Below are 26974 nucleotides of genomic sequence, written 5' to 3'. Positions count from 1 at the left end.
GCAATAGTACAGATGGGAAAGGCGATAGACAGGTCAAGAGGGCGGTGCTGAGTTGGAGGCTTGGGATTGGGATAATGTGGGAGAGGGGAAATGAGGAAACTGGTGAAATCTACATTGATCCTGTGTGGTTGCATGGTCCCAAAGCGGAAGATGAGGTGTTCTTCCTCTCGTCGTTGGGTGATTAGGGTTTGTCATTGGAGGAGGCCCAGGAGCTGCATGTCCTTGGCGGAGTGGGAGGGGGAGTTGAAGTGTTCAACCACGTGGCAGTGGGGTTGGTTGCTGCAAGTGTCCCAGAGACATTCTCTGAAACAATCCAAAAGTTGGCATCCCGTTCCACTGACGTAAAGGACTCCGTCTTCCTCATGTAAACGCTCCATCCTCCCCTCTGACCTATCGCCTTCTTCCCCCACCTTCATCTACCGATCACATTCTCAGCTCCTTCCCTGGCCCCACCTCCCCTCCTCCCATTTATCTCTCAGCCTCCTGGCCCGCAAACCTCATTCCTGACAAAGGGTTTATGCCTGAAACATTGATACTCCTGCTCCTTGGATACTGCCTGACCTGGGCTTTTCCAGCACCACACACTGACTGGAAGTAGAACAAGTCTGCAGTGTATCAAGTCAGGATGGCAGCTGGTGACAAGTGGTGTTCCTCAAGGGTCAGTGGTGCGACCACAACTTTTCACTTTCATCATTAATGATCCAGATGAAGAAACTGAGGAAATTCTGGCTAAGAATGCAGATGATACAAAGATAGGTACAAGGCAAGTAGTATTGAGGTAGGGAGGTTGCAGAAGTGTTTGGACAGGTTAGGAGGATGGGCAAAGACATGGCAGATGGAGTGTAAGGTCTTGCACTTTTGTAAGAAGAATAGAAGCATGTACTATTTTCTAAATGGGGGAAGATTCAGAAATCTGAAGTGCGAAGAGACTTGGGAGTTCGAGTCCAGGATTCTCTCAGGGGAAATGTTCAGGATAATTCAGTTGTTAGGAAGGCAAGTGCAGTGTTGGCATTTATTTTAAGAGTACTTAAATATAAAAGCAGGGATATACTTCTGAGGCTCTAGAAGGCTCTGGTCAAACCAAATTTGGAGTATTGTGTTCAATTTTGGGCCTCGTATCTCTGAAGGATGGACTGGCCCTGGAGTATGTACAGAGGAGGTCCACGAGAATGGTCCCAGTACTAAAAGTTTAACAAATGAGGAATGTTCGAAGACTCTGGGTCTGTACCCAATTGAGCTCAGAAGGATGAGGGGGGATCTAATTGAATGGCCTGGACAGAGTGGATGTTGGGAAGATGTTTCCATTGGTAGGAGGGACTAGGACCTGAGGGCACATCCTTAGATTAAAGGGAAGAACTTTTTATAACTGAGATAAGGAGAAACTTGTTCAGCCAGAGTGTGTTGAATCTATGGAACTCGCTGCCACAGAAGGCTGTGGAGGCCAAATCATTCCATATATTTAAGATAGTTTCTTGATTGTCAAGGGGATCAAGGTTATGGGGAGAATGGGATTGAGAAACTTTTGAACGGTTTATGCTCAAAACATCAATTCTCCTACCCCTCTGATTCCTGATGAAGGGCTGATACTTGAACCATTGATTCTCCTGCTCTTTGGATACTGCCTGACCACCTGTTGTTTTCCAACACTGCAGTCTTCGACTCTGATCTCCAGCATCTGCAGTCCTCTCTTTCTCCCTGATATACTTAACAGCAATGATTGAATGGCGGAGCAGACTCAATGGGCTGATTGGCCTAATTTCTGCTCTTATGATCTTATGTCATATTTTCAGAGTGCAGGAAGAATTTCTGAACCAAAATGTGCAAGGGAGGCAGTAGAGAGGAGAGTAATGACTTTTAAAACAATAAACTAAGCTAAGCAAAAAATCTACTTGCAATCACAATGTCAACTGATGTAAAGATGAGACCAATCCATATGAATTTGAGAAGATTGCCATTTCTTTTTTCTCTTTTCTTTTGTAACTATAATATAACTTTCCACAAATCCTTGAATAGATATGACTCACAATATGGACTGTTAAAGCTCTATCGTTTCATAATTACTGTATAATTCTGATTTTTGTTTTTAAATGCTTGAAGGATAGCCAAGGGAATGACCTCCTTATAGGTGCGTGTTTGGAAGGCATCTTTGTGAAGCACAAAAATGGCAGGCCTCCCTCTGTCTTCAAGTAAGGACATGAAAATTTTATTTAATAATTTAATTACTTGATTATTGCATAAAAATATAAAGAAGCATTTTATTAAAATAGAATTCCCAAGCAATGCTCCTAAATTAGTGTTAAAAATACTATTGCTGCAATTTGCTGATCAATCTGCTAGCTAAGATTTTGTTTTTCTTCTTTCTAGCTCACTTCTTCCATTGTCATCAAAGCTACTGTTTAGGGTGCACTTGATTGCAGTTCTAATGATCTGCTAAAGGCTGCTTGGTTTGGAAGGCTTGAGTGTGCATAGTTAGTTGAAGTTCATATGTTGTCCTGAGGTTCCCAGTCATGAATTTATCATAATTGTTTTTTAGAACCGGCTATAGATTGGATCTTCAAGATGATCTTTTGGCAACATTCTGAGGGTGGCTCTCAATGCCTTGAGGTACCAGCCCACTTGTAGATCAGATACTGAGAACCATGACCAGTCTTGATTTAGACTCAGTTCCTTTTAAGATTACAATATAATGGAGATTTTTGTGTAGTAGTGAGAGTTTTCAATTAGATAAGAACTGGAGCAAATAGCCTTTATTTCAGTGTGTCAATTCAGTGCTCCAAGTGCATTTAGATTAGTGTAAAGAGGACACTTACAAGGGGTAGAAAAACATATTGATGAAATGTTATACAGATGCAATTAAAAGGAAGAGCCAAATAACTCTTATACATTTGCAAAGATAGAGGCATCATCTCAACCCATTGTCAAGTTTCTTTTTGTGAAGAAGGAGAGGTTAATATATGACAGAAATAAAAGAAAATGAGATCTGAAGTGCATATGAGCCTACAGATAAAAGCAATACCATCCTGGTTCCCTGTTCATCAGCTGAGGTGAAGCTGTATGAGGTGACTAAAACAGTGACACAGTCTTTAGATATTGTATGGACTTTCAGAGCACTTTTGGGAAATTTCTTCGCAAGATACATGGTTAAAGTTGAAGCCTGTGCAATTGAGGGCAAATGAAATACCTGATCAGGAAACTTGGTGAGTGGCGAGAGAACTCTAATTGGCAGGAGATAATTACTGAAGTTCGCAAAATGTCGATGTTGGGGCCTCAGCTGTTCACCATTTAAGAATGATTTGGATGATAGGTTAGGCAAAATTGGTTATCTGGGTTTCAAAGTCTTATGGTTTTGTAAGCAGTGTAGATGTATGCATAAAATCAGATACTAATTGAATAGGTGAAACTGTGATGAATGAATTTACATATGGGCAAATGAAAGTTCATTAACTTTGGACCCAGTGGATCTTAAAAGGATAGATCACAATACTTACTAAATGTTGAAAAGCTAGAATTAATGAAAATGTAAGCAGAATATAGTTCCGTATCCATGGATTGTGTAGAATGGTACAAATGGGGATGAAAGTGCTTAACTGAATGCTGGTTTGTGTATCCAAAGGATTAGAATGCAACAGTTAAAAGTCATGCTCCAACTGTGCACAACCCTGCTTAGATTATATCTGGAGCACTGCAGGTTATTTTGGGTACTGTATCTTAGGAAACATATATTGATCTTATAAAGAGAGCAGTACAATTTCTGGAATCCAAGGGTTGAACAATGAAAAACAATAACACAATCTAGTCTTGTAATGCTTGATTTTTTTGGATTAAAGGTCACTCAAATTCTGAAAGTACAACGTTAACAAAAAGTAATAGAACTAGGGAGCAAAACTTAACACTAGATCGAGACATTTTCAGAAGTGAAAAGGGTCTTAAACCCTAAGACCCTAAGTTATTTTAGTACCAGCCATGGTTGCACTTCCATCTTTTGAACTGGGTTCATGTACCACTCCAGGATTTAAGCATAAAATAAAGGTTGACACTTCAATGAAGTAGTGACAGTGCAGGACTCTGTCAGAAGTTCTGTCTTTCAAAGCCCTGGATGCTGTGGTGGATTTATAGAATCCTGTTTTGATATTCTGATGGCAAATATGTGATGTTCTCCCCAGGATCTTGACCAATATTCGTGCCTTAATTAAAGTCACATAAAAGCACAGATTACCTTGTCATTATGACCTTGCTATTGTGAAGAGTTTGCTGTACAAATATTTGTGACTATGCTTCCCACATTGCAGCATGAATGTGGCAGCCATTGTTGAAGCAGCGTGGGAGTTAATGCAATGTAAATTGTATTTGTTAAAGCCCCAGAAGTGGCAGTTAATGTCTGGCAGATGAATTCATTGGGCTACTTTCATTTTCTTTGGAGCTCTATTCATTCAGACAAGTGGAATCTATTCCATCACAGACTAGATCCGTGTGGTGTGAATTGTGGACAGGTTTTGGAGAATTAGATGAGCCACTTGTTGTAAAATACCCAATCCCTAACCCTGTTCTTACATATACAGCATTTATGCAACTGGTCCATTTAAGTTTCTGATCAGTGGTCACCCCAAAATGTTGTTGATAGGGACTTGGTAATGTCATTGATTTTTCAGGGGGAGATTGTTAAATGCTTAGTGGAGATGTGCTTTGCTAGTGAGAAAATGCTATTTGATAGCCTTGTTGTTGGAACCTTTCATCACTTTGCCAATGATAGAGAGAGTTAATGACTTTTTCACGCAGAGGGTGGTGTGTGTATGGAATGAGCTGTCAGAGGAAGTGATGGGAGCTGGTACATTTACAACATTTAAAAAGTATCTGGATGGATATACGAATAGGAAGGGTTTAGAGGGATAAGGGCCAAGTGTTGGCAAATAGGACTAGATTAATTTAGGATATCTGGTTGGGATGGGTAAGTTGAACTGAAGGGTCTGTTTCCACGCTGTACATCGCTATGACTCTCTGATCAAGGCAATATTGTTTGCTGCTGTAGATTTATAAACATAACCTACCTGAACAACATTTTCACTTTGCCAGGTAGATATCACTGATGTAGAATAGATTAGTTCTGAGTGCAACTATGTTTGGACTGCATATTTTCAGTCAGAATGTTGCCAAGCTCTACAGACTTTGCCTATATCCAGTTGCTCACCATTTCTTGGCATCTATTGTAGAGAGACCTTCAAAGGGAGGCTGTGATGGATAATTCTTTTGAAGCTCTTGGCAGAAAATTGTTGCAAGCTGCAGACTGGTATTTTTAAATGGCAAGTGAGACTCTAGCTTCACTAAATATGGGATGTTTCTGAACCCTTCTCATTAATTGGTTCATTATCTACCACCATCTTGAATGGATATGATATGTTTGCACTGCTTTATCCGATTAATTGGTTGAAGGTTTGCATCTTGCTTCCAGCTGTCCCAGGTGTTGCTTTTAGTATGCTCTTCTATACTGTTGTGTTGACTCCGGTTGATTCCCTAGCTTGATGGCAATGAGAGTGAGAAATCTATTGGGCCTTAAGCTTACTGATTGCAATGGGAATCAGTCTGTTGATAGCCCACAGTACTTTGTATGGGGCCCAATTTCAAATTGTCAGGTGTGTTCTGAATCCATTCAAGTTACCAAGGTGGTAAGATGATGGGACTTTGTTTCCAGATGCATCTGCAGCAGGTAGATTTAATGAGAATGGTTTCAAGTTGGTTTTCTCCCATGATTCAGTTTGCCACAGATCTGATATTGCAGCTGTTCTGTATAGATCTAGCTAATCCGGACCTTAGCTCTTTCTACCTCAAAGTTTTCATGTTTAAGATTATTCGGGTTAAAATAGCACTGTTTGTATGGAAAAGAATTTTATGGTTCTAGTTCCCTTTGTGTGAATATGTTTTCAAATTCTCTACTTAGTTACATGTCTCAGATTTTAAAGTTGTGTCCCTTTATCCTGCACTCCTACACCAGGAAAAACATCTCTTTTTTTTTATTTTATCTGCCAGCTTAATATCTTTCAAAATGCTAAAAGCTCCTTAATCCATTGTCTGAATTTATATAAACTAAGCAAACTCAACAATTTGGGAAATTTTTCAAGTATTTGCTACGTTTTTCATTCTTAATTAGCCAGACTGCATTAAAAGCTAATGCTCCCCACTAGGAGAAATAATTTCTCTGTGGTTAGCACTACTGCTTCTCAGCACCAGGGACCTGGATTCTAGCCTTGGGTGCTGGCTGCGTGGAGTTTGCATGGGTTTCTGCAGGATGCTCCGGTTTCTTCCTACATTCTAAAGATGTGCAGGTCAGGTGAATTGGCTATGCTAAATTGCCCCATAGTATGCAGGATAAGTGGCTTAGCCATGTTAAATGGTCATTGGGGAATAGGATGGGCATTTGGGTCTGGGTGGGATGCTCCTCAGAGAATTGGTGAGGATGAAATGGCGTCTTTCCATACTGTTAGCGATTCTTGTCTATTCTATGACTATTGAGTTCATTCATGATTTTAAACCTATGGATTAGATCATCCCTCTGAATGGAGTACAAATCGAGTTCATTCAGCTGTGCTGATGATTTAACTATTTAATCTGCAGTATCATTGATCCTAGTAAATCTGTCCTGTACTAACTGTATGGTCAATGCATCTTTCTCAAAGCTCAGTGCCCAAAACTGAAGGTAGTCCAGATGGGAGTCTGACCAAGGCTATGTGCCACTGAAGCATCATTTCCTTATCTTTTGAATTCCAACTTTTTTGAAGTAAAGGCCAGCACTGTCAATTTGATGATTTTTGTACCGGGACACAAACATTTTGTGATTTGTACATATAGATACTTAAATCCTTTACACTCATCACCTTGTGTCTCAATATTAAGTGAAAGAAATTGGTTTCTCAGATTGTTGCGAAGTTGGTAAAGTTTTTGTGGATTGGAAGACCAGATGTTAGAATTTGACATTTGTACAACGATGGGGGGGGAAAGAGTGCATGGCACCTTTAAAATATTGGGTTTTTTTCCCCTTATACTTAGTGGTTTGAAATGAGTGGCAGTGGGCAGCAGTTTGCCAGTACAGAAAGCATTTGAATTGAAACATTTGTATCAAAAAGCTGCGCAATTAGCAGGTAAAACAGCAGTTTTGTTTTATTATCAAGGCAAGTTTGAATTTAGTCAATCAATTTGAATCAAGCCCTTCGATATCAAAAACCAATTTAAATCTGATGGTTTTGACTACCTAGAGCCAGTCCTATTGTAAGAAATTAATAGGTCATCAAAGGTATAAAAGATGAGGGCATTAGAAAATTGGTGAGAGCCATCTGCAAAGAAATAAAAACATTCAACTCTGAGAAAGCACCATGTAATATTAATAAAAGTTCCGTTGCACTCCTAGCTAATATTCCAGACAGCAGAATTCACAGAAAACATTCCTGACACAAGTATTCGATGGAGAAAGTATTTCTTGACGTAAGAATTTGAAGCAGAAACACATTCCTGAAAGAAGATCAGCAGAGAGGGCGAGTAGCATTCTGGCAGACATATCCTAGCTGTAATTTCAAGAGACTAAATTCTATTGTTTTATTATACAAGTTGGACTTGTATTTATTGAAACAGCATCCCATTAGAATTGTGTTTTATTTGGGTAGTTAGAGGGGAATTGTTCAGTTTGTTAGTGGTTTTGTTAATTTGTTCACTGTTGGCATTTAATAAACTGTTACTGGTTGATCATGGAGTGAGTGAAAGGAATTTTTCATTTAAAATTCCCTAATAACAGATTGCGGTAGGAGGTAGGTTGTACCACTTGTCACACTTCTTATAACAGATTATGAGGTGAGGCGAGCCTCCCTGGGGGTATTGGGTTTAGTCATCAGTGGGAGGTTGCCCTCCGCTCCATAACAGATCTAAAATGGGCAATCTCTCGTTACCTATTTGTCATTAAACACAAAACAAAAATTGTTCCTTTTTTTTAGTTTGCTAGCTTGAATTAATATGTTCTGTTTGTTTAGTAGATAAAACATATCATTGACATTAACTGTGCAAGCAACTAAACTCAATCATGAGGAAACACAAGAATGGCTGCTTTAAAAATATTAAAATAAAAAGTTGAATAATTTTACCTGGAAGTACTTTTCTGTCTTCTACACTCCAATGTTTCCTGTTAAGCAGCTGAGATGACTAAATCATGTGACGCTGAATTAATGCTGTGTGATGTGATTAATTTCCATGCTAATAAACATGCAGAATTGCTACTGATGTAGCAAAAAATTGTTTAAAGTCTTTCAGTTGACTTCTAAAAAATGTTATCTTTTTCTTTTTAGATGGAATGACATAGCTAACTTATCTCACAACAAATCCTTCTTTGCATTAGAGCTGGCAAACAAAGAGGAGACCATTCAATTCCAGACTGTGAGTGCTTTGAAACGGATATATCTTCATGCATATGTTAATGTTTTGTACTGAAACAAAGTGAATTAAGAAATGCACTGATCTGAGGAAAAATAAATCAATTTGTAATATTGCCTGAAAATAGTAGCTCATGCTGAATTATGGCTTTAGAAGCAAAGTGTATTTAATATATCCTTCAATTTTGACTTTAACTATTAATTAAGTAAATAAGAATATTGCGTCCGAGAAGATAATATCTTTTAATCTGTGCATGACAAAACTAAGTTCAGAGTAATAAAATCCCAGAAGTTGTAAGAATCTTCAATTTGAATTCCAGCTTGCTTACATTAATATTTTAGTTAAGGTTGTATTAGTCAGATAAATGCATCTTATTTCAGTATTTGAACTATGAAAAAAGAACAACATTGTTCTATAACATTTCCTAAATAGTGCATCTTTAATCTGAATCAGGAAATTCCCAAAATTGAGCATTTGTGGGATTTGGCATCTACAATAGTATTTTAACCAATGAAGCATATAGTGCTTAAAAGGCACTTAGCTTAAAAATGTAGAAGCACTTTAATGATGGGTCACAGGATCATTGTTTCAGGATATGGAATTGTACATTTATGACTAAGATGAGGAATCACTTCAGTCAAAAGATAATAAACCTGTGGTCACTAAGTATATTCAACAAAGTTTTATTTTTAAAAGATTTTAAAAGCCTCAAAGGGCATGGAGAAGAAGCAGGGATAAGGCATTGAGATGCAGGATCACCCGTGAATTTCAAAGCAGATTTGAAGAACTGAATGACCTATTGCTGCTCCTAGTTTATATATTTAACTAAAACATGAGAAGAAATGGGACCAGGGTATTACCAAGAAACAACTAACAATGTGAGTAAATGGAGATGAGTTAGAAATCAACCATGATATAATTGAATGATGGGAAAAGTCTGTACTGTAAGTTTTTACTAAAAGGTAAATTATGGAACATTACAGGCTAACCTCTATTTTGGTCGAATATGCAGATTATTCTGAAAATCAGTTTTTAAGTTATTCAGGTCATCTTCCTTGCCTCACCTTTCAAATTGAAATAGTTGGTAGTGTTTAGTTTTCTGTTCTGATAAATGGTTACACCTGAAAACTTGAACCTGTCTCTTTGCTTGTATATCCATAATTTTCTCTGCTAAAATCATACAAATGTAGAAACTGGTGTTATTGGTTTCAATTTGATTTCTACAGGAAGATATGGAAACATCCAAATATGTATGGCGAATGTGTGTTGCACGACGCAAGTTTTATAGTCTGAATAAAAACTGCAACTTGTAAGTATAATTCATCTATTAAATAGTATGTGTACTATTTCTGGTATTTTATTTTGAAATAAAACAGATGAAGATGTTAAGAATAAAATAACAATCTTAACTGTAATTTGTATTTCTCCTATGTTTAAAGATTCATCTGTGTTATCCAAAGATAATAGTTCTGTGAAACATTTGCTTTGTTTTGTCAAGTATCAGTTAAGCAACGTTTAGAGAACAGTGATCATTGTCTTATACAGATCAGGTTGGCTATAGAAAGGGCAAGGACCAATTCAGATTAAGACTGATTGATTGATTGATTGATTGATTGATTAACTAGGGGAAACGTAATTTCATTGGGGTGAGAATGGATGTGGCCCATATGGTAAATTGGAATGTAAGGTTGGCAAGCAAAATGGTTGGTGATTCACCGTGGGACTGGATGATATGCATGCAAGTATATTCTCGGAAATAGGAATAGAAATTGCAGAGGCGTTGGCCGTAACTTTGCTGTCTTCTTTAGACTCTAGATTTCTGCCAGAGGACCAGAGAGCTGCAAATGTAATGTTATTTTTCAGAAAAAGGATGTAAAGAATAACATGGAAACATCAGGCCAGTCATTTTAACCTGTGTGATGAGGAAGCTTCTGGAAATAATTTGGGGGAAAATTAATAGTTACTTGACTAATTTAGGAACGCTAGCACAGACGTGTTGAGGGTAAATCAAGTTTAAATTTATGGAGTTTATTGGTGGGGAAGAAAAAGATAGATGAGAGTAATGCTTTTGCTGTGATGTACTGTAAAGAGTTTTTAATATTTTTATTTCTATTTTTTTTGTCATGGACTAAAATAAGAACAGAAACTGGAAGAACTGTGTATACTGTGAATCAGACACAGAAGTTACCCAAAAGGCTCAGTAGATCTGGCAGCATCTATGAAGAGAAATCAGAGGTAATGTTTCGGATCCGGTGACTCTTCCTCGGAGAATCCAAAACACTACCTCTGATTTCTCTTCTCAGATGCTGCCAGACCTGCTGAGCTTTTCCAGCAACTTATGTTTATGTTTTTGAAATGAGAACAGAACTCTCTTAAAATCAAGGATTGGTGCATGGTTTGAAGGCAAGTAATCTTACATTTGTTGTAAACAGTTTACACAGCTGCTGGTTCAAGCAGGAGTTGAAGTATAGTTTGTAGAAGAGCTGGAGCTGAAGGGTTGTGTACAAACGAAATGTTAGCTGGCAAAAAGTAGCTTTTTGGTCTCTGGTCTACTGACCACTTACTGATGCCACTGGCTTTTTGCCTATTGTCAACTGTGAGATTGGGTTGATTTTTAGGTAGCTGAAAAGCTTTGGGCTGACAGCAAAATACAGCGAAGCCTTCAGTTCAGGATGTCTTTGTTCTCTACAGTGACAGCTACTTTAAGCCTCAAGGAAAACTATATTTTTTTTACTCCAGTTGTCGTAAGCTGTGACCTTTTTAATTCATAGGTTAGCACTTGTTTTTTTTTAGAGTGAAGCAGGCTCTGTCCCTTCTGAAAACCAGTAAAAACATCTGGAAAAGAAAGTTCAAGAAGCAGATTTCTAATCAGTTGAAGAATATTTTCAGCAAATCCTGTGAACAAAAACCACTGACCTGTTTTCTTCTCGATCCATAGCACTAATTTCTCGTTCTGTCTGTGTTTATGTAGGAGTTTTAGTTCACAGACAGTTCATAGATGCTTGCCAGAACCTAGAGATTGTGTGTTTATTTGTAATAAATAATAATTCTTGCTAAGTGTAGAAACTGATCCATGTTTTCGAGCAAACTGGGTCTAAAAGACAGGTAAATTGGGAATCTTACATTCTTAAATCATTTGTGATTACTTCAGGAATAGTGAGCTTGTTTTCCAGTACTTGAATGGGCCAAATGAACTAATTCTGCTCCTATATCTCATGGTAATCCTATGGCATCCTAGGTTTTATTTACGAAAGCATAGAAGATGAAAACAAGGACGATGTGCTAAACATAAAAAATAAATTCTGGCATAGCTTTGACTGAGTGTTAAGTCCTGTTCTGGGTGCCACAGTGTAGCAATGATGAAGGCATGGTAGGAAATAAGCAAAAGATTCACAAGGTTGTTTCCAGAGATTTGGAAGTTAAATTACATAATTTGTAGAAGTTGGAGCCATAAGACCAGCATTCCCTCTTAATTTTCTTCCTGCAGCATGGGCCTCCAAGATTTGTGCGCAGAAGTCAATGCCACACAGTTTAGAGAAACATTGCGTAAGACATAGAGCAGAAGTAAGCTATTCAATCTATCAAATCTGCTCGGTCATTCATTTGAGTTCTTAGCTGATCTGATCACCATCAATTCTACTTTCCTGCCTTTACCCCATGACCCTTGATTCCTTTACTGATTAAAACTCTGTCTGTCTCAGCAAAAATGACCCAGCCTCAACACCCCTCTGCAATAAAGAACTCAACAGATCTGCTACCCTCAGAAGAATTTCTCCCTTTTCTCTGTCTTAAATGTGTGACCTCTTATTCTGAGATTATGCCCTCTGGTCCTAGACTCTCCCACAAGTAGAAGCAATCGTTTAGCATCTACCCTGTCAAGCCCCCTAAGAACCGTGTACATTTCAATAAGATCACATTTCATTCTTCTAAATTCCAATGAGTCCATTTGGAGAGGAGACTTGGAAGAAATATTCAGTCTCATAAAGGGTTTGGAGAGCATTTCTAGGAAAAAGAAATTCCAGTGATGTAAGGATCGAGAGCCAGACAATGCAGATTCAACATAATTAAAACCTGCAGTGGCATCATGCCTGTAAATTGGGAATGGTGGAGGCAGGTTCAATTTGAAGCATTGAATAAAGAATTGAATCTTCTGAAAAGGAAGAACAAAGAAGGTGGGAGAGTGTGGCATTGATTATATTAGGCGTGGATTTAATGGATTGAATGCCTCATGTACTGTGACCATTCTCTCTCATTCCGAGGTTATTTTCCCCATTTTCCTTTATTTTCAAGTTCTTTCCTCCCAAATAAGGATGAGCCAAATTGTAATTTTTTTTTTGTTTGCCTTGCCTCTGTATCGTGAAAGTTTGTTATCTATATCTAGAGGATTTGCAATTTTCCTTACTTTATCAAATCATTGAATGGTTACAACATAGAAGGGAGCCTATTCTAGCTCTATTCTATTCTAGCTCTCTACATGAACAGTTCACAGTCCCACTCTCCCTTCTGTTGCCAGAAGTCTTGCAATTTTATTTTCTGTTCAATAATCATCCACTGTCCTATTTACAGCCAGAAATCATCAATGTTTAGACTTTGGCATAAATTGAAATTTTTGTGATCTCTAATCGTAACAATTTACATTAAGGCAAATAAATGTTGGAGAAATAAAATGACTAGGCAATATATTTAAAGGAGAAAGTGAGGTCTGCAGATGCTGGAGATCAGAGCTGAAAATGTGTTGCTGGAAAAGCGCAGCAGGTCAGGCAGCATCCAGGGAACAGGAGAATCGACGTTTCGGGCATAAGCCCTTCTTCAGGAATGAGGAAAGTTTGTCCAACAGGCTAAGATAAAAGGTAGGGAGGAGGGACTTGGGGGAGGGGCGTCGGAAATGTGATAGGTGGAAAGAGGTAAAGGTGAGGGTGATAGGTCAGACTGGGGTGGGGGCGGAGAGGTCAGGAAGAAGATTGCAGGTTAGGAAGGCGGTGCTGAATTCAATGGATTTGACTGAGACAAGGTGGGGGGGAGGGGAAATGAGGAAACTGGTGAAATCCGTGTTCATCCCTTGTGGTTGGAGGGTTCCTAGGCGGAAGATGAGGCGCTCTTCCTCCAACCGTCGTGTTGTTGTGGACCCCACCACCAAGGATATATTTCCCTCCCCTCCCCTATCAGCATTCCGTAAAGACCACTCTCTCCGTGACTCCCTCGTCAGATCCACACCCCCCACCAACCCAACCTCCACTCCCGGCACCTTCCCCTGCAACCGCAGGAGGTGCAAGACTTGTGCCCACACCTCCCCCCCTCACCTCCCTCCAAGACCCCAAAGGAAACTTCCATATCCACCACAGATTCACCTGCACCTCCACACACATCATCTATTGCATCCTCTGCACCCGATGTGGCCTCCTCTATATTGGGGAGACAGGCCGGCTACTTGCGGAGCGTTTCAGAGAACATCTCTGGGACACCAACCAACCCAACCACCCTGTGGCTCAACACTTCAACTCCCCCTCCCATTCCACCAAGGATATGCAGGTCTTTGGACTCCTCCATCGCCAGACCACAACAACACGACGGTTGGAGGAAGAGCGCCTCATCTTCCGCCTAGGAACCCTCCAACCACAAGGGATGAACTCTGATTTCACCAGTTTCCTCATTTCCCCTCCCCCCACCTTGTCTCAGTCAAATCCATCGAATTCAGCACCGCCTTCCTAACCTGCAATCTTCTTCCTGACCTCTCCGCCCCCACCCCAGTCTGACCTATCACCCTCACCTTGACCTCTTTCCACCTATCACATTTCCGACACCCCTCCCCCAAGTCCCTCCTCCCTACCTTTTATCTTAGCCTGCTGGACAAACTTTCCTCATTCCTGAAGAAGGGCTTATGCCCGAAACGTCGATTCTCCTGTTCCCTGGATGCTGCCTGACCTGCTGCGCTTTTCCAGCAACACATTTTCAGCTCAATATATTTAAAGGACCAAACCAACTGGATGATCTTCAGTAACTTGTGCCTGAATGCTTGTAGTTCTCACTTGATGACTTGACACGTTAAATTTCATCAGGAATGTCATTTGTGAATTATAGCAGAAATTCGAACTATGATAATTCCCTTTCCCTAAGCTTGCATATTGAGACCAATTTTTATGTACCTTTCGTGCTCCAAGCTATGGTCATCTGGTATGGATGAGAAATTGAATTTATGATCGTTCTTGTCTTTATGACATTTGAAATAAAGGCCAGCATTTTCTTTGTGCTTTTGTATCTGTTCATAAAGTTTTAGTAATTTGTGTATATGGGCACCTAAATGTCACCGCTCCCTAGGATAGCATGCTGAAAATCAATCCTCGCTATTCCCAGAGTTATGGGAGGCGATGACCTAGTGATATTGTTGCTCAAATGTTAATCCAGAGACCTTGACAATGGTGGAATGTGAATTCAATAATAATCTGCAGTTAAGAGTCTAATGATGACCATGAAACTGTTGTCAACTGTCGTAAAATCCAACCTTGTTCATTAATGTCCCTTAGGGAAAGAGATCTGCCATCCTTGCCTGGTCTGGCCTATATGTGACTCCAGACCCATAGCAATGTGGTTGACTTTTAAATGCCAGTTGGGTATGGGCAATAAATCCATGTTAGCAACATCACATCCCGTGAATTAATTTTAAAAAAGAAGTCAAACATTTTAAAATAAGTATTCAAAATTCCTTAATTTACCTGATTTTCAGACTCCGGTTGATAAGCATGGGCTAAGTTTCTGTACTTAACTGGACTTGCTATTTATTACCAATAATTAAACTCTAGCTACAGATAAATAGTTATAAACCATCTGCATATAACACAAAAAAATTAAAGCTCTAAACCCTTATAAACTCCCTTACAAGCACTCCTGCAAATAGATAGGAAAAAAAAACTGACGATAGGAAAACTGGGAAGGCAGTTTAGGAGCCTCTTGTTCACAAGATCTGTTGAGTTGGTTCATGCTGATCAAAGGGTTTGTTATCAGCCTTTCTTTTTCCACTGCAAGAGGCGCAGAGTGCTGGTTCACTTATGAAAAGTCTCTGACTTAGCAATTTAAAAAGGCACAACTACCAGGAACTTCTGAAGGAAAGATAAAATTGTTGCCTTCATGTTTGAAGTGCATTTTCATTGCAGAGAATAGAGACAGTGCCTGAGCTAGTGGAGATCTGATCACTTCTCTGTATTTTATTCACTAGTCCATAGGCCAATACATTTTGTTTAGCCAACCAGAGCTCCATCTGAGTACAGAACCCCCTTGGCTTCAGTTCACCTGCAAGCTAATCTTTGATTACTGTTTTCTGAAGCAGCTGTTTAAATGATGTTTACCATGAATGTCAACTTCTCAAAACATACAGCAATCCTTTAAACATTTTTTAAAACAGTTGTTCATTTCAGTCCACAATTGTAAAAGCACAGTAATAAAATACATGGTCTTTATGTAAATGTCTTTACGGCCACAGATCACTAATGTCAGGCCAAGGTCTTATTTCTGGCTTCCCAAGTTGCTCCAGTATGCCATGCTATGCCTAAATAGCCCAATTCTATGCTTTGCCATTGAAAACTTATGTGCGTGTCATTTTACAATTTTCTTTAGATTTAGTTTCACAACATGGATCAAGCTAATATAGCAAGGATAAAATTGAGCTGGAAGTTGTGAACTAAAATGTGAAATCACAAAGCTGTAGGCTTTGGAAATCTAAAACATAAACCGAAATTGCTAGCAAAACTCAACAGGTCTGGCAGCAAAAGTGGGGAAAGAAAAGCAGAGTTATTGTTTTGAGCCTGACTCCTCTTCACTGAGAACTGAGTTCTGATGAAGAGTCACCAGACTAAACATCAACTAAAATCTGAAAGTTGCTTAGTTTTGTAGCAAAGTAATTTTTAAAATGACATTGAGGGATATGGGCTTCACTGGCAATGCCAGCGTTTGATGCCTATTTCTAATTGCCCTTTAACTGAGTGGCTTGCTTGCCCATTTCAGTGGGAAGTTAGAAGTCAATTATATTAGTGAGACAGGTAAGGATGGCACATTTCCTTCCCTAAAGGACATTTGTGGGCCAGAGGAATTTTTATAAACGTCAGTTTCATGGTCGTGATTATGGTGACCAGCTTTTTAATTCCATTTCAGTTTGAGTTTGTTTGTCTAAAATACCTGAAAGGCATTTAACTTTTTCTTCATTTTAGAGGGAAAATAGTTTGTTTTTTCAATAAACATTTGATTTTTGATTTCAGACAAGCTCAGACTGCTTCAGTAAGCCCAGCCCGAAGGAACATGTTATCAAGAATATCTTTGGTAGGTGAAATGTGGCCTTGTAAATTTCATTTTGTTCCTAACATGACTTTCAAACTACGAAGTCTTGTCTAGTGCTGCCACCAAATAATTAATAGTAGTCGTTTGATGAAAAACGAGGTAGAGACAATGATGTATGTCTGGTGAATTTTTGAAGCATGCATCAGGTCAAGCAGAATAAGCTGGAAGGGAAACGAATAAATTTGGCAAGGATGAATATGAAAATAGAATGAGAGATAACACAAAAATGATCTGGTAAGTGGAAGGGGTCATCCCATTAGGGACAAGGAGGATGGTATCTGTTTGGTGCAAGACAAGAATGCTTAATAGGTAGTTGTATGGTGTTTACTTTGGAAGAAAATGCTGACAAAATATCCATAGAAACAGCGATAATTGAAAAGGTAAAAATTATTCAGCATGTCAGAGACATGCTGACCAGCTATTCTATAGAAATCTAGTTCCATTTGGCCCATATCCCTCTAGACCCTTCCTATTTGTAAATCTCTCCAGATGCCTTTTAAATGTTTGTAATCGTACCAGCCACCTTCACTTCATCTGGCAGCGCATTCCATACACTCTACACCCTCTGTGAGAAGAAGTTGCTCCTTCGGTCCTTTTAAACTTTTCCCCTCTCACCTTAAACCTATGTCCTCTAGTTTTGAACTCTCCCATCCCTGGGAAAAGACCTTGCCAGTGACCCTATCCATGCCCCTCATGACTTTATAAACCTCTATAAGGTTACCCCTCGGCCTCTGATGCTCCAGGGAAATAGCCCCAGCCTATTCAGCCTCTGCCTAGAGCTCAAACTGTCCAACTCTGGCAACATGCTTGTAAAACTTTTCTGAACCTTTTCAAGTTTCACAACATCCTTCCTGTAGGAGGGAGACCAGAATTTAACGTACCAATGTCTTGTACAGCTGCAACATGACCTCCCAACTCCCGATGAAGGGCTTTTGCCCGAAACGTCGATTTCACTGCTCCTTGGATGCTGCCTGAACTGCTGTGCTCTTCCAGCACCACTAATCCAGAATCTGGTTTCCATCATCTGCAGTCATTGTTTTTACCTCCCAACTCCTATATTCAATACACTGGAAAGGGTGACTCAGCTGGGAGTGGATAGGTCACCTGTTCTACATGGTGTGCATTCCAAGTTGCTAAAGGAGGTGAGAGTAGAGAAAGCAGAAATGTTTGCCAGAATATTCCTACAAATGGCTGGATGGATAATAGATGATGTCAATAGGATTTTAAGAAAATCTTTTACGAGCTATCTCACAAAATGTACAGAGACAGACCACTCGCCTAACCAGTTGTTTTAGTTTTACGTTCCAGTTAAGCCTCTTCCCAGCTTTCTTTCTATGAATCTATCTATTCCCTTTTCCCTCAAATGCTTGAAAATCTTCACCTTCAATGCATCTAAATTATTTGCTTTAATCATTTTACAAGCATTGAATCCCATACTCTGTCCATGCTTTGAGTAAGGAAGTTTCTTCTAAATTTGCAATTGGACTTTTTGATGAAATCTTTATATTAGTAGCTTCTAGTTATGCTTTCTCCAGAAGTGATTTGATTCATTATTGTTACATGTACTAAATACAATGAAAAGTTTTGTTTTGCATGCAGATCATAGCCTACAAAGATTGTAGGCTGATTAAGCAGAGTGAGGAATACAATATTACGGCTGCAAAGAAGATGAATAAAAAGCAAGGTCAACGTTAGATTTGAAATTTGAGAAGTCTGTTCAGAAGCCTAATAACAGTGGGGACAAAGCTGTTCTTGAATCTGTTGGTATGTGTATTTTAAGCTTTTGCATCTTCTGCTTGGCGAAAGAAGTTGGAAGAGATTATAACTGGGATGGGAGGGGTCTTTGGCTGCCTCTCCATGGCACTGAGAAGTGTAAATGGGAGTCACTGGTTACAAGGTTGGCTTATGTGATTGTCTGGGCTGTATCTTCGACTTCCTGTGGCTTTTTATGGTTCTGGGCAGAGCAGTTGCCATGCCAAGCTGTGCTGCATCCAGATAGAATGCCTACTTTGGTGCATCTGTAAAAGTTGATGAGGCTTCTTATGGATTTCCTTAGCCTCCTGAAGAAGGACAGGCATTCTTGTGCCACCTTGAACATCGCATCAACATGGATGGTCCAGGGCAGATTGATGATCGTCACTCTTAGGAGCTGGATGCTCTCAACAACCTCCACATCAGCTCCATTGATGTAGATGGGGGGTGTGTCCTCCTTGCTTCCTGAAGTTGATGATTAATTCTTCAATTTTGTTGACATTGAGAGAGAGGCTGTTATCTTTGCACCCCGTTACCAAGCAGTCCATCTGTTTCCTGTATTCTGTCTTTATTTGATATCCAGCCTATGTCTTTGTCATCAACAAACTTGTGGATGGAGTTCGGACAAAATTTGGTGACATTCATGAGTGTACAGAGTACAGTATGGAGCTGAGTATATATTCTTGCGTAAAAGTGAAAACAGTATCTCCTCTGTAAAAAGCTTACACAATTTTCAAGACCACCTAATTCACATCGAATCCTCCTTTCTTTAACACCACCTTCATGTGTATACCCATGCATTCCTTGTCAACCTTTTTTGCATCCTGTCCTTTAAATCCTTTTGATAATATGACAGCCACAGCTGCATGAGGTCCTCCTAAGTACAGGGTTGTCTAATCAAGATTTGGTACATGGTCAGCATAACTTCCCTACACTTCGGTTCTATTCCTCTAGAAGTAAAACATTTTTAGGTTTTATGGTCTTGCTGATCTCTGCATATTTTATGATCTAAAATCTATGACACATGTGTAGTTATTTATATGTTTATACTCAGAAGTTCTGTTACCCTCATCGTGCCAAAACCTGCACTTTGAAAATATTATGTGGCCTCCCTATTCTTCCTACGAGAAAGTGTATTACATCATTTATCTGTTGAACTTAATCTGCCAATTATTTCTCCATTCTGCAGTTTTATCTAATATCAATGAGCAGAAATTTCTCCAATAAAGTATTGGGAAAATTGAAGCCATTTGTTTTGATCCTGTTTGACTAGCTTTTATTTCAGTCACTGGGAATGGGTGAGTATTTATTTGCCATCATTTTTTTTAAATTTCTATTCAGCTTTGGGATGTGGATATTGCCAGCTGGGCAAGCATTTATTGGCTGTCCCTTGTTGCCGTTGAGAAGGTGGTCGTGAGCTGCCGCCTTAAACCACCTGCAGTCCGTGTGCTGTAGATAGACCTGCAATATTGTTATGGAAGGAATTCCAGGATTTCTGACCCAGCGACGGTGAAGGAATGATAATATATTTTCAAATCAATTAATGAGTAGCTTGGAGGGGGTACTTGCAGATGGTGGTGTTCTCATGTGTCTACTGCCCTGGCTAAGTGGTTGTAGTGTTGGCTTTGAAAGCTGTTGTCTAAGGACCTTTGGTGAATGTTGAGAGTGCATCTTGTAGATAGCCTCTACTCAGTGTTCGTTGTGGATGCGAATCAAGCAAAGTCTTTGTCCTGAATGATGTCAAGCTTTTTGTGTTGGAGCTGCACACATCCAGGCAAGTGGGGAATGTTCCATCATGTTGGCAGGCTTTAGTGAGTCAGGAAGTAAACAGTTCTGCATGACTCCTTGCCTCTGACATGCTTTTACCGCCACAACATTTACATGACTAATGCAGTTTTTCTGGTCAACGGTAGCCCTCATGGTGTTTATAGTGGGGGAGTCAGTGGTGGTAATGCCTTGCATATCAGATAGTGATGATTAAATTCTCTCTTGTTGGAGATGATCATTGCTTGGCACTTGTGTGGTGTGAATGTTATTTTCCACATGAACCCAAGACTGGATTTTGTTAAAGATCTTCCTACGTTGGGACTGGATTGCTTCAGTATCTGATGGGTCGTGAATGGTAATGCATAATGTGCAAGTATGTGCAAACACCCCATATCTGACCTTCCAGTGGACCGATGAGTAGGCTTTGGGGAGTCAGGAGGTGAGTTACTCATTGCAATTTTCTGAGCCACTGACCTATTCTTGTAGTCACTGTTTATATGGTGAGTCCAGTTAAGTTTCTCATCAATAGTAAGCCACAGGATGTTGTTCGTGAGAAATTCAGTGATGGTAATGCCATTGAATGTCAAGGGGTAGTGATTAGATTGTTGTTTATTCAAGGTGGTCATTGGCTGGCATTTGTGTGGCATGAATATTACTTGCTTCTTGTCAGCCCAAGCCTGGATATTGTCTAGATTATGTTGCATTTGAATATGGTCTACTTTAGTATTTGAGTAGTTGTGAATGGTGTTGAATATTGTGCAATCATTGTCGAACATTCCTACTTATGACCTTGAAATGAAGGGAAAGTCATTAGTGAAGCAGTTGAAGATGGTTGGGCTTAGGGCACTAACCTGAGGAATTTTACCTGATATCATTGCTTCCGGTTGTCATCACTAATATTTTCACATTATTTGATATAAGCATCATTTGTCTTATTAAGTAAGTGACTCAAAAGATTATTGGGGGTAAATAGGAATGTGGATTTGGAGTACAAGCAGATCAGCCTTATTGAAAGGTAGAATAGACCTGAGGAGCCAAATAGCTGATTTCTGCTCCATATTTAATGCTTGTATTATGATCTAATCTATTCTAATATTCACTCGTGCTTAATCTTTTATTTTGGTTAATGATAAAATCCTCTTTCTTAAAATTTTTAATTAACCAATCAAGTAATGTCTTAAAAATTGACTGCAGTGAATGGGTTTCTAATTACAGTTAATTGCTTTCCTAAAATCTATATTCTCAGTTATTTTACATTGATATATGTTAGAGGAGAAAGTGAGGTCTGCAGATGCTGGAGATCAAAGTTGAAACTTTATTGCTGGAACAGCACAGCAGGTCAGGCAGCATCCAGGGAACAGGAGATTCGACGTTTCGGGCACAGGCCCTTCTTGATATATGTTAGCCATTTTATTCTGGCATCTCTAAACTTACACTTTTGGTTATGCAAAATAAGAGAACTCATCTGACAGTCTTAACTCTTATTCTAGCATGATCAATTTTATCGGTGCCTGGTGTGACCAGTATAGAAATGGATACTAATTGCAAGAGTGGAAGAGACAATTTGGTTCAGTAGTCTATACCATTGTTTAACCTTCACTTAAGCAACGAGTTTGAATTACATATCCTGTACCCAAATCACTTCAACTCATTTTTCTTCTTCTACTGTTGCTGTCTAATATTGAATGTTGCTATACTTTATGCCTTAAAACTAGCAAGTAATTATCTTTTACTTTGTCTTCTGAATTTTTGATATTTGATCTTGTATTTGTGATCTCTGAATTATGGAAGCAGTACTCTTTGATTCACCCTGGTTCCCTAATTACATGCTTTTAAACATTTTGTACTGTAATCTGTGATATTCTTTGCATTTCGCAAGTTTATTAATAAATTTGTAATCCTGTGTTACACTGCTAAAGTCTCCATATTTTTTATTATTTTTTTTCTGGGCAGTTCTTCATGGTTAAAGGTGACATGCTTTGACACTAAAAGATTTTTGACGATCCCTTTATCCCTACTATCTCCCTTTTGACAAATATGACAACAGGTTTCCACAGCAACCACATTGGGACCACAGCTATTCATGGCATGCAGACGCTCAGAGCAAAGGAACCAAGGGCATTGTTGTAAAGTTTGCAGAAGACACGATAGTGTTGAGTAAGTGGAGAGGCTGCAAAGGATCTGGATAGACGAGGAGAGTAGGAAAGAAGTGGTAGGTGGAATATAAATGTGGAAAAGTGTGAGGTTATGCACTTTGGTAGGAAGAATAGAGGCATAGACTACTTTCTAAATAGGGAAATCTGAAGCAAAAAAGAACCTGGGAGTCCTGGTTCATGATCCTCTTCACCTTAACATGCATGTTCACTTGGCAGTTAGGAAGGCAAATGCAGTGTTGGCATTAATTTCAAGCGGATCCAATTAAAACTTTCAGGATATTGCGAGTCTTGGATAGGGTGGGTAAGGAGAAGCTGTTTCCACTAGTCAGACATACTTATTTGCAATCTTTGTTTTTCTCTCTCACACACTGTCTGTCAAATACCACCTTTTTCCCAGCTGTTTTCAGTTCTGACAAAGGATTACTAGACTTGATGTTAATTCTGTTTTCTCACTACAGATGTTGCCAGGCTTACAGAGCTTTTTCAGTACTTTGTTTTTGTTCCTTATTGTTCTTTAACTGTTCAAAGGCCTTTTCGGCCTCATGTGAAGTTGGGATTATACTGAAATGATTGCAAGTGGTATTCCATGAGATGGACTCAATAACACTCACTTTTGAAGACCAGAATATATTAAGGAGATGCTCAATGTGTTCTGTCCATCAGGCATTGATCCCTGATGAGCACTTCTGTGTTCTTGGCTGGCTGTGAAGTAGGGCCTTGCGTGCAGGGAATTCAGGTAGTCTTAACTACACTAAAGAATCTGTGTGCCAGTTGTGATTATTGGCTAACCCACTAGCCAGTTATGTTAGTCATGGGTCTTTTTGTTTAGATGGGTCTCAGCCTCAGAGGAAGTTGCTTTCTAGTTCAAGTTGGGTTGCTTTCTCAATTTCAGAAATATCTTGAACTTGTCAGCACTTGGATTTCTTGCTAGCTTTCATTGAACTAGTCATGATGTTTCCTAATTGAATGACTGAGCGTTTCATCACTGGTACAGCTTATGGAACCGTTGAGGGCAGACCAGGCACTGTGTCCGCTCTGTGTCTTTTGAAATTAAGGTGCTGGCTGCTCAGTTCTCTGATATCATGGTTTTTTGAGTACTTCAGTGTTGATTTCCCTGCGGCATTGTTTCTGTTTCCACTGCAGCTTTGAGGGAGCATTAATGTTGATGGAGCAATTAGGCAGTGGTCCATCCAGCAGTCATCAACTTTTGTCATGGTGCAATGAAATAGATGTCCTTCACTTGGATCATATAGTCAAGCAGATATCAGTGCGTCAAGCAACGATGTTGTAATTTTGATATTTGTTTCTCAGACAAAACAAGCTGTTGGTTATAATAAGGCCAGACCATAGGCATTTTGTTAGGAGCACAATACCATTGCTGTTGGATTTCCCTTCTTCATCGATTTATCAGAGGCCTTCAGGTGTGGAAACAGGCTATTTGGCCCATCGAGTCTACACCGACCCTCCAAACATTATCCCACCCAGACCTGCCCCTATCCAACCTCTGTAACCTTGGATTTCCCATGGCTAATCCACCTAGTCTGCACATCCCTGGACACTGTGAGCAAATTAGAATGGCCAATCCAGCTTCTAACATTGAAGTTGCCAAGGAGGATTAGCCTGTCACTCTTTCTATGTTATGGAGTCCAGTAAAGTGCTCAATACTTTAACTGAGGACATAAGATTTTATTAGTGTTCATCTTGGTTTCTTTATTCTAATATTCTTGAGATAACACCTAGAATTCAATTAAAAAAAGATCCTTGGGAATCCAAGGTGCTGCCTTTTTATGTCTTCTAAATATATATGTCCAGTTCCTCTGTTATTGCATAGTACTGAGCTTGCTCCTATTTAGAGTCTAATAACTGCTGATTTTTTTAATAAAATACATTATATTAAGTTGAAATATTCTGAGCTTCAATATTTCTTTGCAGCAAGAAAATTAACTCTGTCTAGTATTTTGACAGCATCTGCAAATGATGTCAGTATTCCTTCAAGTCCCATGTCCAAATCATTGATTTAGCTCTAGCATGTGCTTTTTTTAATCCAGTTTGCTAATTAGGAATGTGAAGGCATCGGAGAGTGCAGAAAAGATTCATAAGATTGTTTTCAACGCTGAGGAACTCCGGTTTTATGGATAGATTGGCACAACAGGAGCTGTTTTCTATGAGCAGGGAAGATTAGCAGATTTGACATAGGTGTTCAAAATCATGAAAATTCGGGAACGTTTTCTTGTAGAAAGGTCAGGGGTCAGATAGCTCTGTTTGAACATAATGAGGGGAAAAAAATGGTGGCTTGTAGAAAATCTCTTCCACAGTGGTTAGGAATCTGGAATATACTGACAGAGGTGGACTTAGAGTCATAGAGCTGTACAGCATGGAAACAGATCCTTCGGTCCAACCTGTCCATGCCAACCAGATATCCCAACCCAATCTAGTCCCACCTGCCAGCACCTGGCCCTTATCCTTCAAACCCTTCCTATTCATATACACATCCAAATGCCTCTTAAATGTTGCAATTGTACCGGTCTCCACCACATCCTCTGGCAGCTCATTCCATACACATACCACCCTCTGCGTGAAAATGTTGCCCCTTAGGTCTCTTTTATATCTTTCCCCTCTCACCCTAAACGTATTCCCTCTACTTCTGGACTCCCCGACCCCAGGGAAAAGACTTTGCCTATTTATCCTATCCAAGCCCCTAATAATTTTGTAAACCTCTGTACGTTCACCCCTCAGCCTCCGACGCTCCAGGGAAAACAGCCCCAGCCTGTTCAGCCTCTCCCTATAGCACAAACCCTCCAACCCTGACAACATCCTTGTAAATCGTTTCACAACACCCTTCCGATAGGAAGGAGACCAGAATTGCGCGTGCAGAAAAGATTTGAATGTTATATGTGAAGAGAATGTATTGCAGGGCTAAAGAGAAAAGGTGACGTAGTAGGCCTAGATTAAATTCTTATAGAGGTCTGTCTTGAATATGACAGACAAAATGGTCTATAATTCTTCAAATTTCCCATCACTTAATTTTCTCGAATAATCTACTATCTGTAAGGTAATGATTTTTTTAAAAGTCCACTTCAAACTAAATTCACATATTTCTTTCTCATATCTTAATTGTTATGGCCTGAAGTTTGCATTACCCCCAGGCTGTTTCTACATTGAATAACATAGAAATGGTCTGTTCTTTTAATAACCTGAAAGTCCTGTTGCTTGAGCCTAATGCCTTTATATAATGTGATTGCATGAGAACGGAACAACCTTGCATTATAAGAAAATAGCGCAATTGCCACGGCATTTAAACTAATGGGACCAGAATCTCATTATAGTCAATACAGGTAAGGAAAGTTTGCATTCTACAAATAACTGTCTGAATTCTTCATTGCGTTAAAACCAATTCATGTTGAGGAAGCACATGTTTTTGCAGAACCGACTGTATTTTGACTTGATTCCTGATCAAAAGGAATGTTGCCATTCCTGCTGCTTACCTTGCTTTCATTTTGAATCTAGAGAAACCTCTTTTAAATACTAGCTGCACAAAATTTTATTTAAAGCGTAACAAAAATAGTTCCCATGTTTTAATGTTTGCCTTCAGATTCCCATGCTAATCATTGGTGGCCCTTTCTTCACACATCTGTACCCTAAACTCTGGAAGTTCCTCTATCTTTTCATTGTCTCTTTCGTTTTGAGGCTTTTTTAAAATTCACTCTTTCAGTCGCGTTTCAATGGCTCTCCTAAAATCTCCTTTTGCAGTGTTAACTTTTGTCTGATTATTTTCTGTGAAGTGCCTTGGGTGCTTTTCTATATTGAAATCTGAGCTATTGATTTGAAATAGACAAAAAGAAAAAACTTTTATGTAAAAGACTATTTATGCAAGATTTGTCTAGACTACACAAGTGTTTGATACTTAGTCTTGTGTACCTTTATTTGATTGCTTTATTTCCAGGTGTAAACCACTCTTTTGGAAAGAAAAAGACTATTTGCCATAAATTGTAACCTTCATTATGCAGGTTTTGGCATATTTAGTGGTTATACATGGATTACCTTTAGCAGTTGACCTACAATGATAGGATTTGCTCTTTATTGCTTTTGTTTTCTTTCAGCCAAAGCCTCATCAGTACATGATGCCATTACCCCAGTTACATTATACTGGACATTATGTAGAACCCTATAAATCTTCTCAAGGTAGAGTACTTAAAGTCGTCATCATCATCATTACAGTTTTCTTCTGTTGCCTTCTGTAATTCAAATTTGTATCCAAAAACAATGGAACTCAAGCATTTTTGACAATCATTGGAAATTGCAGTTGCAGACCTCTGTTCCAAAGGCATTTTTTCCAAAAAGCCCAATAAGGTATATCATGTCATATTAATTTGCATGATATCATGCATGTTTGATGACATAGTAATATGGTAGAATAGTGATTGTGTTGGAAGATTAGTAATTCTGTTCTTGGACCAATGAGTCAGGATTTAAGATCCCTTGATAACTAAATAGTATAAATTCAATTAATTAAACAAATCTGCTTGAAAGGTAACAAGATTACACTCTTAAGCATTCACTTTTAGTGC

The 26974-nt window shown here is 39.1% G+C and overlaps 1 protein-coding gene across 3 annotated transcripts in view; it reads left to right on the top strand.

Moving 5' to 3' along the window:
- The window catches only part of ptpn21 (protein tyrosine phosphatase non-receptor type 21), an 87066-nt gene that overhangs the window by 33512 nt on the left and 26580 nt on the right, over positions 1-26974 (top strand). For all 3 annotated transcript variants that reach the window (XM_043697288.2, XM_043697286.2, XM_043697289.2), the window contains exons 8-12: positions 2098-2186; positions 8322-8409; positions 9633-9715; positions 16653-16713; positions 26507-26588. In XM_043697288.2, the coding sequence (XP_043553223.2) occupies positions 2098-2186; positions 8322-8409; positions 9633-9715; positions 16653-16713; positions 26507-26588 (403 nt within the window). The remainder of the gene's footprint in view (positions 1-2097; positions 2187-8321; positions 8410-9632; positions 9716-16652; positions 16714-26506; positions 26589-26974) is intronic.

Source organism: Chiloscyllium plagiosum, unplaced genomic scaffold (assembly GCF_037043375.1).
Source record: "Chiloscyllium plagiosum isolate Xiang-an unplaced genomic scaffold, Cpla_swu_hap1 HiC_scaffold_8, whole genome shotgun sequence".
Classification (NCBI taxonomy): domain Eukaryota; kingdom Metazoa; phylum Chordata; class Chondrichthyes; order Orectolobiformes; family Hemiscylliidae; genus Chiloscyllium; species Chiloscyllium plagiosum.
This window is presented reverse-complemented; position numbering and strand designations above follow the sequence as displayed.